General features: G+C 40.9%; 1 protein-coding gene across 1 annotated transcript in view; it reads left to right on the forward strand.

Moving 5' to 3' along the window:
- The window catches only part of FAM20B (family with sequence similarity 20, member B), a 40,568-nt gene that overhangs the window by 11,696 nt on the left and 18,468 nt on the right, over positions 1–10,404 (forward strand). The window contains exons 3-5 of the mRNA XM_011962398.1: positions 235–344; positions 9,387–9,558; positions 9,767–9,958. Coding sequence (XP_011817788.1) covers positions 235–344; positions 9,387–9,558; positions 9,767–9,958 — 474 coding nt within the window. The remainder of the gene's footprint in view (positions 1–234; positions 345–9,386; positions 9,559–9,766; positions 9,959–10,404) is intronic.

Genomic DNA, 10,404 nt, shown 5'->3' on the forward strand with positions numbered 1-10,404 from the left:
CCCGGGAGGCGGAGCTTGCAGTGAGCTGAGATCCGGCCACTGCACTCCAGCCCGGGCGACAGAGCGAGACTCCGTCTCAAAAAAAATAAATAAATAAAAAAAATAAAAAATTAGATTTACCTGCTAGCTAAAACCCTTTACACATTTGACATGATGAACTGTAATTTTTAAGACTGTTACTTAAAAAACATCCCCTAAGATTTTTCTCTTCTGTTTTTCAATCTTCCAAACCAGGATTCTGGGTTTCCGCCGAGCCCCCTTGGTGGTTGGCAGATTTGTTAATCTTCGGACAGAGATTAAACCTGTTGCCACAGAGCAGCTGTTGAGCACCTTCCTAACTGTAGGTAAGAAGATTGTAGAGGACATTTATATAGGGGAATGATTAATAAGTTAAAATGGGGCATTGTTGAGCAAGCTGGTTTCTGACTTTTAGGAATTAAAGAACGTAAAGGAATACAAAAGCAAATCAGACAACCAGCTCTCAGGTTATTTGGAAAAATGAATCTAAAGGAGATGGCAGGAAATTGAAACTTTCCTGTGTACTCTTGTGTTGTCTGTGACATAGGAGGTGAGGTCATTTAGTGATAGTAAAAGCAGGTGATTATTTCCTTCTGCTTTCTCTTAGAGCTATTAAGTCTCAAACTCAGAATTTGGCCTAAATTGGTTATTGTTTGTATATCATTGGCTTAGTTATTTTTACATATGTATATATATATGTTTTCTTGGAAACTGTCTCCATCTCCTTAGAATTGAGTAAATCTTAAGGCAACTCTTTGGGAGGCTCAGAAATTCTTTTGTAAGGTTGTATTTGGACCTGGAAGATCAACAGGCCTACCACTTCTTCAAGGGTTAACCTATAACTCCTTGTGCCTGGAACTGGCTATGTTGCCCCTGGCCTCTGTTTTCCATTATCTTAACTCTGAGGTAAGAGATATGAGCTAAAATTCTCACTCCTGTTCTTGTGAGCAAGATGAGAATGGGAAGAATCCAAAAGGGCTGTGGTTTCTTGTTTTCACCTCTTCACCTTGACTCTTTTTCAGTGATACAGTGCTCTGCATTAGGGCGTGACTGTTGAAACAGACATTGCAAGATGAACTTCACCTTGCTTTTTGCTAGAGTGAGTGGATTTACATTTAAAATGAGGAAAAACTGAATATTTAAAGGACTTATGACAGATTCGTCATTCAGAATTTCAACTTATAAGGCTTAGGCTGTACTTTTCTTACAGATAACCAAAAGCATACAGTGTTAGATATTGTATCAGATATTTTCTAATTACCTTTAGTTGTTCAATTTTATGCTTGGCAAACATGAATTCCTGGTGGGTGCTGAGATTGAGGGAAAGAGTCCAAGAAGAATAAGTCAGGGTACCTGCTCTTCAAAGGCTCACATATGGTTAACTCATACATTGTATGAAGTGTGGGGAAGGTAAAAGCAGAGGGTTTGTAGAGGAGGTTATTAACACTTGAACTGAGTATTGAAGAACCAGTGTGAGTTACCAAGGCAGCAAAGCGGAAAGGGCATTGGCAAAATAATGGGAATATTAATGAGAACAAGGGCATAAAGACTGGAAAGTAATAGGGCAGGTAGAGGGATTTGACTGGAGGTGAAGTTTTTAATAATCATCTGACCTTAGCATCACCTTGTTGTTATTGTTGTGTTTTTAAGACTTTATTGTTTTTAGAGCAGCTTTAGGTTCACAGCAAAACTGAGAGGAAGGTACAGAGATTTCCCAAATAACCGCTGCCCCTCACACACATAGTTTCCCCCATTATCAACATCCCACATCACAGTGGTACAGTTGTTACAATTGATGAGCCCACGTTGACACATCATAATCATCCAGAGTCCATAGTTTACATTCCAGTTCACTCTTGGTGTTGCATATTCTGTGGGTTTGGACAAATGTATAATGACATGTATACATCATTATAGTATCACACAGAGTATTTTCACTGTTCTAAAAATCCTCTATGTTCTACTTATTCATCATTCTCCATCCCTCTCTCCAATCCACTTGCAACTACTGATCTTTTTACTCTCTGTATAATTTTGCCTTTTCCAGAATGTTACATAGTTGAATCACAGTATATAGCTTTTTCAGAGTGGTTTCTTTCACTTAATAATATACATTTAAGGTTCCTCCTTGTTCTTTCATGGCTTGATTTCTCATTTCTTGTTATTGCTGACTAATGTTCCATTGTCTGATGTACCACAGTTTATCCATTTACCTATTGAATGACATCTTGGTTGCTTCCATGTTTGGGTAATTGTGAGTAAAGCTGCCATAAACATCTGTGTCTAGCTTTCTGTATTGACATAAGTTTTTAGCTCTTTTGGGTAAATACCAAGGAGTGTGATTTCTGGATTATATTAAGAGTACATTTAGTTTTGTAAGAAACTGCCAAACTGTCTTCCAAAGTGGCTGTACCATTTTGCATTCCCACCAGCAAAGAGTGAGAGTTCCTGTTGCTCCTCATCCTTGGCAGCATTTGATGTTGTCATATTTTGGATTTCGACTATTCTAGTAGGTGTATCTCATTGTTTTAGTTTGCATCTCCCTGATGACATATAATGTAGAGCATCTTTTCATATGTTTGTCTGTCATCTGTATATCTTTGTTGAGGTGTCTGTTAAGGTCTTTGGCTCATATTTAAGTTAGGTTGATCGTTTTCTTACTGTCAAGTTTTAGGCGTTCTTCGTATAGTATGGCTAACAGTCCATTGTCAGATGTGTCTTTTGAAAATACTTTATCCAGCTGGACATGGTGGCTCATGCCTGTAATCCCAGCACTTTGGGCAGCCAAGGTGGGCGGATCACTTGAGGTCAGGAGTTTGAGACCAGCCTGGCCAATATGGTGAAACCCTGTCTCTACTGAAAACACAAAAATTAGCTGGGCATGGTGACACACACCTGTAATCCCAGCTACTCGGGAGGCTGAGGCAGGAGAATTGCTTGAACCCAGGAGGCAGAGGTTGCAGTGAGCTGAGATCATGCCACTGTAACTCCAGCCTGGGTGACAGAGTGAGACTCTGTCTCAAAAAAAAAAAAGAAAGAAAGAAAGAAAATATTTTCTTCAAATATATAACTTGTCATTTCATTCTCTTGTTGGCAATTTTTAAAATGTATTATTAAGTAAGTTGGTATAATAATATTAAGTAAGTTGGTACATAATACAAGAATAACTAAAATCTATGTAGCCCCAGCAACCTACACAAATATGTTCACTGTTACTTTATCTGATCCTTTTGACGATAGCATGCAATAAGTAGGTGAGGTGTTGCCCACATTTTATACCTGAGAGTGGAGGCTTAGAAGTGGCTAATGACTTTCCCAAAGTCACAACACTACTAATTGTTAGCCAGGATCCAAACTCAGATTTTAAGACTCTAAAATCTTTCATCAGTTTATAGTCTTTATTTATTCAGTACAACTTTATTTCACTTCTGTTTGACAGGCACTGAGCTAAGTGCTGAATATGCAAAACCGAATGACCTTCCTATCTTCAAGGATCTTTGTCTAATGGGGGAGCCAGACATGTACAAAGAACCTGTGGACTGGGTGGTGGGGGTGGGAGTGGGAATAGGGAGGTGGCCTAGAAGTTATGGCCAGGATGACAGTTAATTAGTGAAGGTGATATTTTAACCAAGTCTTAAAGGGAAAATAGCAGTCCCTTAGGTAGATAGAGTGGGAAAGAATATTTTAGGTTTGTATTTAACATTTTTTGTGCTATAGATACCTTTGGCAGTCTGGAGAAGCTTATGGATCCTTTCTAAAAATAAAGGTTTTAAATACATACATAAATTAAAATATATAGACTTATAAATGAAACCAATAATATTGAAGTATAATTTCAGTATCAAAAATTTTAAAAAGCAAGTTTAGATACAGTAATATGTGCTTTGTTGTTTAACACATTAAATAAGCTCTATCAGAGATTAGTCACTACTGTGATTTCAGACTATGATTATAAACAGTATTTTGAGATTATCTGCAACAATGCTAGTATGATAGGAAAAATCTGTGATTTCTTATAGAGACAAAGTCACATGTAATTCAAATATGACGGTTTGCTCCCTGCCATCATAATAGAAGGAAATGCTAATTTTTAGTAGAAGTTAGTGAAAATAAAGATGTAATTTTGTTCCCATTGAGCTTACAGGCCCTATGAGTTGATCCTGTTCCAGGTAGAGGACAGAGCATGAACAGAGGTGATGAGCAATGAGAGAAAAGCAACAAGCTCAGGAGACTGTGCTGTTTAGCTGAAGGAAAGGATGTGTGGGGCTGGCCAGTGAAGAAGACAGCTGGTCAGGACAGTGTCACTGGAGGGCCTGTGTACCATGCTTAGGAGTTGAGACTTTCTGTTTAGGCACTAGAAAGCCATTAAAACAGTTTGAATATGGAAAAATCAGATATGAATTTCAAGAGCAAATTGTGGCAGCATTGTCAAGGGTGCATTGGGAAGGGGAGAATCAAGAGCTGAGAGCACTCTGGGAGTGTTGTGAATTCATATGTAATAAGAGAACTAAAGCAGAGACAGGGAATAGAAAGATTTAAGAGCTATTCAGGAATTGGAATGGAAAGAATTTGGTGAACATTTGGGCTGGGAGAGCAATTGAGAGAAGAAAAAATTAAGAATGACTCCTAGGTTTCTGGATTGGATGACAAGTGGTTAGTGGAGCTGTTAACTATTTTAGGAATGTAAGGAGAGGAGCATATTTAGGGAGGTGGAGTAGAGAAAGATAATGAATTTAAGTTTGGATATTTTGTTTCCTTGACAGGAACATCCAGGAGTAAGTGTAGACCAATCATTTAGGAGCTAAAGCCTACAGTTCAGGAGAAAAGGCTTGGCTGAAGCCACATATTTTATTGTCACAGTTGGTAGTTCACCCAAGGAGAGCATGGAGACTGAGGTGATTAGAAGACCAGTTTTTAAAAGTTTGGCAATCCAGGAAATAGAGGTTCAAAACCTCAGTTCATGGCACTGAAATGGGGATGTTGAACTCTGGAAAGGTAGATTGAACCATGTTATTAAAATAAGTAGCTGGCATCAATTGGTGTCTGACAATATGTCAGGCACTGTGCTAAGCATTGCCGCCATGGATTGCCTCATTTACTCTTCACAACCTGGAGGAGGAGTATTGTTGTCTGTGCTGGAGGAGGTAGTATTGTTGTCTCCATTTTACAGAAGTTGCTTAGAGAGACTAAATTACATGCCCAGAGTCTTGCAATCTCATGATTAAACTAGTCTAAATGTTAACCCCAGGAACCTGACCTCAGACTCCACATTCTCCCTTCCAGTTATGAAGATTCTTATTTACCAAACTCAAGAGTTTGTATTTTATCCTGTAGGAAACAGGTTTCCTATAACAGGCAATATTTTGTTTGTTTTAGGGCTTTGAATTTTTTTTGAATCAGTAATGGATTCACACAATGGAATTTTGAATGGATTCAAAATTCAGGGAAATTCAGGCCGGGTGTGGTAGCTCATGCCTGTAACTCCAGCACTTTGGGAGGCTGAGGCAGGAGGATCACATGAGGCCAGGAGTTTGAGACCAGCCTGGCCAACATGATGAAACTTCGTCTCTACTGAAAATACAGAAATTAGCCGGGTGTGGTGGTGCACGTCTGTAATCCCAGCTACTTGGGAGGCTGATGCAGGAAAATCACTTGAACTCGGGAAGCAGAGGTTGCAGTGAGCAAAGATCATGCCACTGCACTCTACCCTGGGAGACAGAGCAAGATTGTATCTCAAAAAGAAAAAAAAAATTCTGTGAAATTCAATGAAAAATTTTCTTGTCCGTCCAGTTCCTTCCCCTTTCTCTGAGTGGCAGCCTCTAATTAGTAATTTCCTTATGTCTTTTTGTATGAAATATGAATATATATTTTTATCTATCTCTACCATTTTATACAACGTATGGCACACTTTGCATACTTTTGCATCTTACTCTTTTTACTTAATACATCCTAGAAATCTGTATCATGTACAATGAGCTTGTTGTTTTACACTACAAAGTGTTCCATTATTTGGGTCTACCATAATTCATATAACCAGAATTTTATTGGACTTATATGTTGTTCCAGTATTTTGTTTTTACAACCAGTGTTGCCCAGAATTACCTTGTATATATGTCAGGGGTCCCCAACCCCTGCGCTGCGGAATAGTACCAGTCTGTGTTACAGTAGGAACCGGGCCGCACAGCATGAGGTGAGGGGTGAGCGAGCATTACCGCTTCAGCACCAGCTCCTTGTCAGATCAGTGGCAGCATTATATTCTCATAGGAGCACAAGCCCTATTGTGAACTGCGCATGTGAAGGATCTATGCTGCGCGTTCCTTATGAGAATCTAATACCTGATGATCTGACATGGAGCAGTTTCATCCTGAAACCATTGCCACCCAGCCCCCAACACTTGTCTGTGGAAAATTGTCTTCCACAAAACCAGTCCCTGGTGCCAAAATGGTTGGGGACCACCCATGCGTATTATTTCACACATAAGCAAGCATTTCTAGAAATGGGAGTGCTACATCAAAGGGCGATAGGTGTGGCCACATTATCCTATATAGATGTTGAACCAGTTTATATTCCCATAGAAATATATGAGAGTGACTCTTTCTCCTAGCTTCACCAACAATATGTTATTATACTTTTGGTTTTGTGTATTTCATATGTAGCATCTTTTTGTTTGAGAGCTATTTGTATTTTCTATTAACTGTCTTTGCATATCCTTTGCTCATTTTCTGCTGTGTCATTGGTCTTATCGCTGTATAGGAGTTCATCCCTAGGGCGGATAGTCTTTTGTGACGTGAGATGTAAATACTCTCTCAAATTTTTTGTTTTTGTTTTTGGAGATGGAGTTTTGTTCTGTCACTCAGGCTGGAGTGCAGTGGCGCAATCTCAGCTCACTGCAACCTTTGCCTCTCAGGTTCCAGTAATTCTCCTGCCTCAGCCTTCTGAGTAGTTGGAATTACAGGTGCATACCAGTACTCCCGGCTAATTTTGTATTTTTAGTAGAGACGGGGTTTCACCATGTTGGCCAGGCTGGTCTCAAATTCCTGACCTCAAGTGATCAGGAGTTCACTTATTATAATAGTTGCCAAATGGTGATTTTTTTTTTTTTTACTGCTCTCTCTCAGCAGTATCACCAAATGATAATTTTTGTATTTTTGTTTTTTTTTGAGACAGAGTCTCTGTCACCCAGACTGGAGTGCAGTGGCACGATCATGGCCCACTGCAGCCTCAACCTTCTGCTCTCAAGCAATTCTTCTACCTCAGCCTCCTGAGTAGCTTTGACTACAGGCATGCGCCACCATGCCTGGCTAATGTTTTTACTTTTATTTTTATAGAGACAGGGTTTCATTGTGTTTTCCAGGCTGGTCTCAAGTGATCCTTCTCCCTCGGCCTCCTAAAGTGCTAGGATTACAGATGTGAGCCACAGTTCCTGGCCTTCAAATGATTTTTTTCATTCTATCATTGCTTCTAGACCTATTAGTTGTCATTCTGTTGAAGGGTAGAACTCCCCTGCCTACACACATTCATGTATTTATTTATATCACCATGAACTCACTATGAGCTACAATTTATTACCATTTATAATTATTCGGATGCTTAAACTGTTCCACATTTGGCCAGTGGGAACCTCTGCAAACTAGTTCCTGTGTCATTTTAGAATGGTCCCATCATTCTCCAAGCACTTTCTTGTAACTAGCATAATGCTGTGGTCCAGGCTCATCTTGTACTTTCCCTAACCCAGGCCTGAAATCAGCTATTTCTTCAGATTAAAAGGATACAGGCGTATCTTTTTCTGTATCTGTGTATTAAACCCATCAATTCAGGCCTGGCACAGTGGCTCATGCCTGTAATCCCAAGCACTCTGGGAGGCTGAGACGGGTGGATCATGAGGTCAGGAGTTCCGAGACCAGCCTGTCCAATATGGTGAAACCCCATCTCTAATAAAAATACAAAAATTAGCTGGTGTGGTGGCGTGTGACTGTAGTCCCAGCTACTCGGGAGGCTGAGGCCGGAGAATTGCTTGAACCCGGGAGGCAGAGGTTTCAGTGAGCCGAGATCACGCCACTGCACTCCAGCCTGGGCAAGAGAGAGAGACTCCATCTCAAAAAAAACAAAACAAAAAACAAACAAACAAAAAACCTATCAATTCAAGCTAGTATTTCCAATTCTAATTCACCACTGCAGGATTTATCCTGGCTTTCTCTCTTTCTGTATGTTTAACTCTCTTCTCCACTGGTGAGAAGCCTGGTTACTGTTACACTCAGTCTGTCTACTTATTTGCTCAACTTACCCCCTTCCTCTATACCTCCCCCTCTATGTAACCAAACTCTTGGCCACACTTGGCCTAGTACTTGACCTTTTTGCCCTCCCCTGGGCACTCTGGCCAAGATCTCAGTCCTAATGAAGAAGAGGAGGACGTTACTTTCCTTTAATTAAAGTTGAGTTCAGGCCAGGCACGGTAGCTCACACCTGTAATCCCAGCACTTTGGGAGGCTGAGGTGGGTGGATCACCTGAGGTCAGGAGTTCGAGACCAGCCTGACCAAATGGTGAAACCATGTCTCTACTGAAAATACAAAAATTAGCCAAGCGTGGTGGCATGTGCCTGTAATACCAGCTACTCAGGAGGCTGAGATGGGAGAATTGCTTGAACCTAGGAGGCAGAGGTTGCAGTGAGTCAAGATCGTGCCACTGCACTCCAGCCTGGGTGACAGAGCAAGACTCAGTCTCAAAAAAAAAAAGAAAATTAGTGAGTTTAGAGGCCGGGCATGGTGGCTCATGCCTATAATCCCAGCATTTTGAGATGCTAAGGTGGGCAGATCACTTGAGTCCAGGAATTTGAGCTCAGCCTGGCCGACATGGCAAAACCCCATCTCTACCAGAAAAATCAAAAATTAGCTGGGCATGGAGGCATACATCTGTAGTTCCAGCTACTCAGGAGGCTGAGATGGAAGGATGTCTTGAGCCCTAGAGGCAGAGGTTGCAATGAGCTGAGATCACGCCACTGCACTCCAGCCTGGATGACAAAGCCAGACCCTGTCTCAAAACAAGAACAACAAAAACAAAACAAAAAGTGAATTTGAAGGATCCTGGTGATGGTAGTTGATGCCAGAGAGAGAGACTGGGTAGAAAGGATACAGGAGGCAAGGGCAACTTGCTTTTGGGTGTATATCCTTTTGTACTTTTTGAATTTTTTTTTATACTGTGTGCTTTTTTATTACCTATCCAGGAAAATAAATGTTTGAAATATAGTAAACTCAGGGTCTTTGTTTTCACCATACCTATTTACTTAGCTACTCTGTTCTGCGTTATTTGGGAGAGAATTTGGAGTCTTCATTATTTCCTTAAGTGTATTTGGCTCCTTTCTGTCCTGTAGGAAACAATACTTGTTTTTATGGGAAGTGCTATTACTGCCGAGAAACAGAACCAGCTTGTGCTGATGGAGACACAATGGAGGGATCTGTCACACTTTGGCTTCCAGATGTGTGGCCTCTGCAGAAACACCGTCACCCATGGGGCAGGACTTACCGAGAAGGCAAATTGGCCAGGTAAATGCTCCTATGAGCCATTACTTAATTCTCCCCTGTGCCTAGCCAGGTGCCAGTTCTTTAAAGGAACCAGCACTTCTGTCCAAGAGTAAAAAGAACTGTGGAGTCAGGGGCAAACTCAGTAGGTAGGAACTCTGTCTTCTCTTTGTATGCAACAGTGCCAGGTACAGTGTTGACACTCAGTGCTGGTGATGCTGCTTGTCTCCAGGTGGGAGTATGATGAGAGCTACTGTGATGCTGTGAAGAAAACATCCCCTTATGACTCTGGCCCGCGCCTCTTGGACATCATTGACACAGCTGTCTTTGATTACCTGATTGGCAATGCTGACCGCCATCACTATGAGAGCTTTCAAGATGATGAAGGCGCTAGTATGCTCATCCTTCTTGATAATGCCAAAAGGTGAGACCAGCAGGACTGTCCTTGTCGGGGGGGGGGGTTCTGTGTATGAAAGAATGAAAGAAGGGCATTTTCTAGAGCATCCTGGAGAACATCCAGAATACAATTGATAGGTGGCGTCCTTCTTTTTTCCACTTGGAGTCTTTGCTATTGGTACCTGTCATTCTCTCTACTCTCAGGGATCTCAGTACTTCAAAAAATGGAAAAGCAATTCTTTCCAAGGAGTCTAAGACTCTATGAGCCTCTTCTCAGACAACTGGAAACCAGGGTCATTCATTTGTTACTACCTACATCATTCTTTCTTGGCTATGATATTTGGTGTTTAGAAACTTGAGAGATACAGATGTAATAGAGTGTGGAATTTGTTACTAAGTTTATTCTATCCAAAAGTTCCTGCAATTAAAAAATTAATTTATGGGGGCGGAGCAAGATGGCCGAATAGGAACAGC

The sequence above is a fragment of the Colobus angolensis genome, unplaced genomic scaffold (assembly GCF_000951035.1).
Source record: "Colobus angolensis palliatus isolate OR3802 unplaced genomic scaffold, Cang.pa_1.0 Scaffold59, whole genome shotgun sequence".
NCBI classification, from domain to species: Eukaryota; Metazoa; Chordata; class Mammalia; order Primates; family Cercopithecidae; genus Colobus; species Colobus angolensis.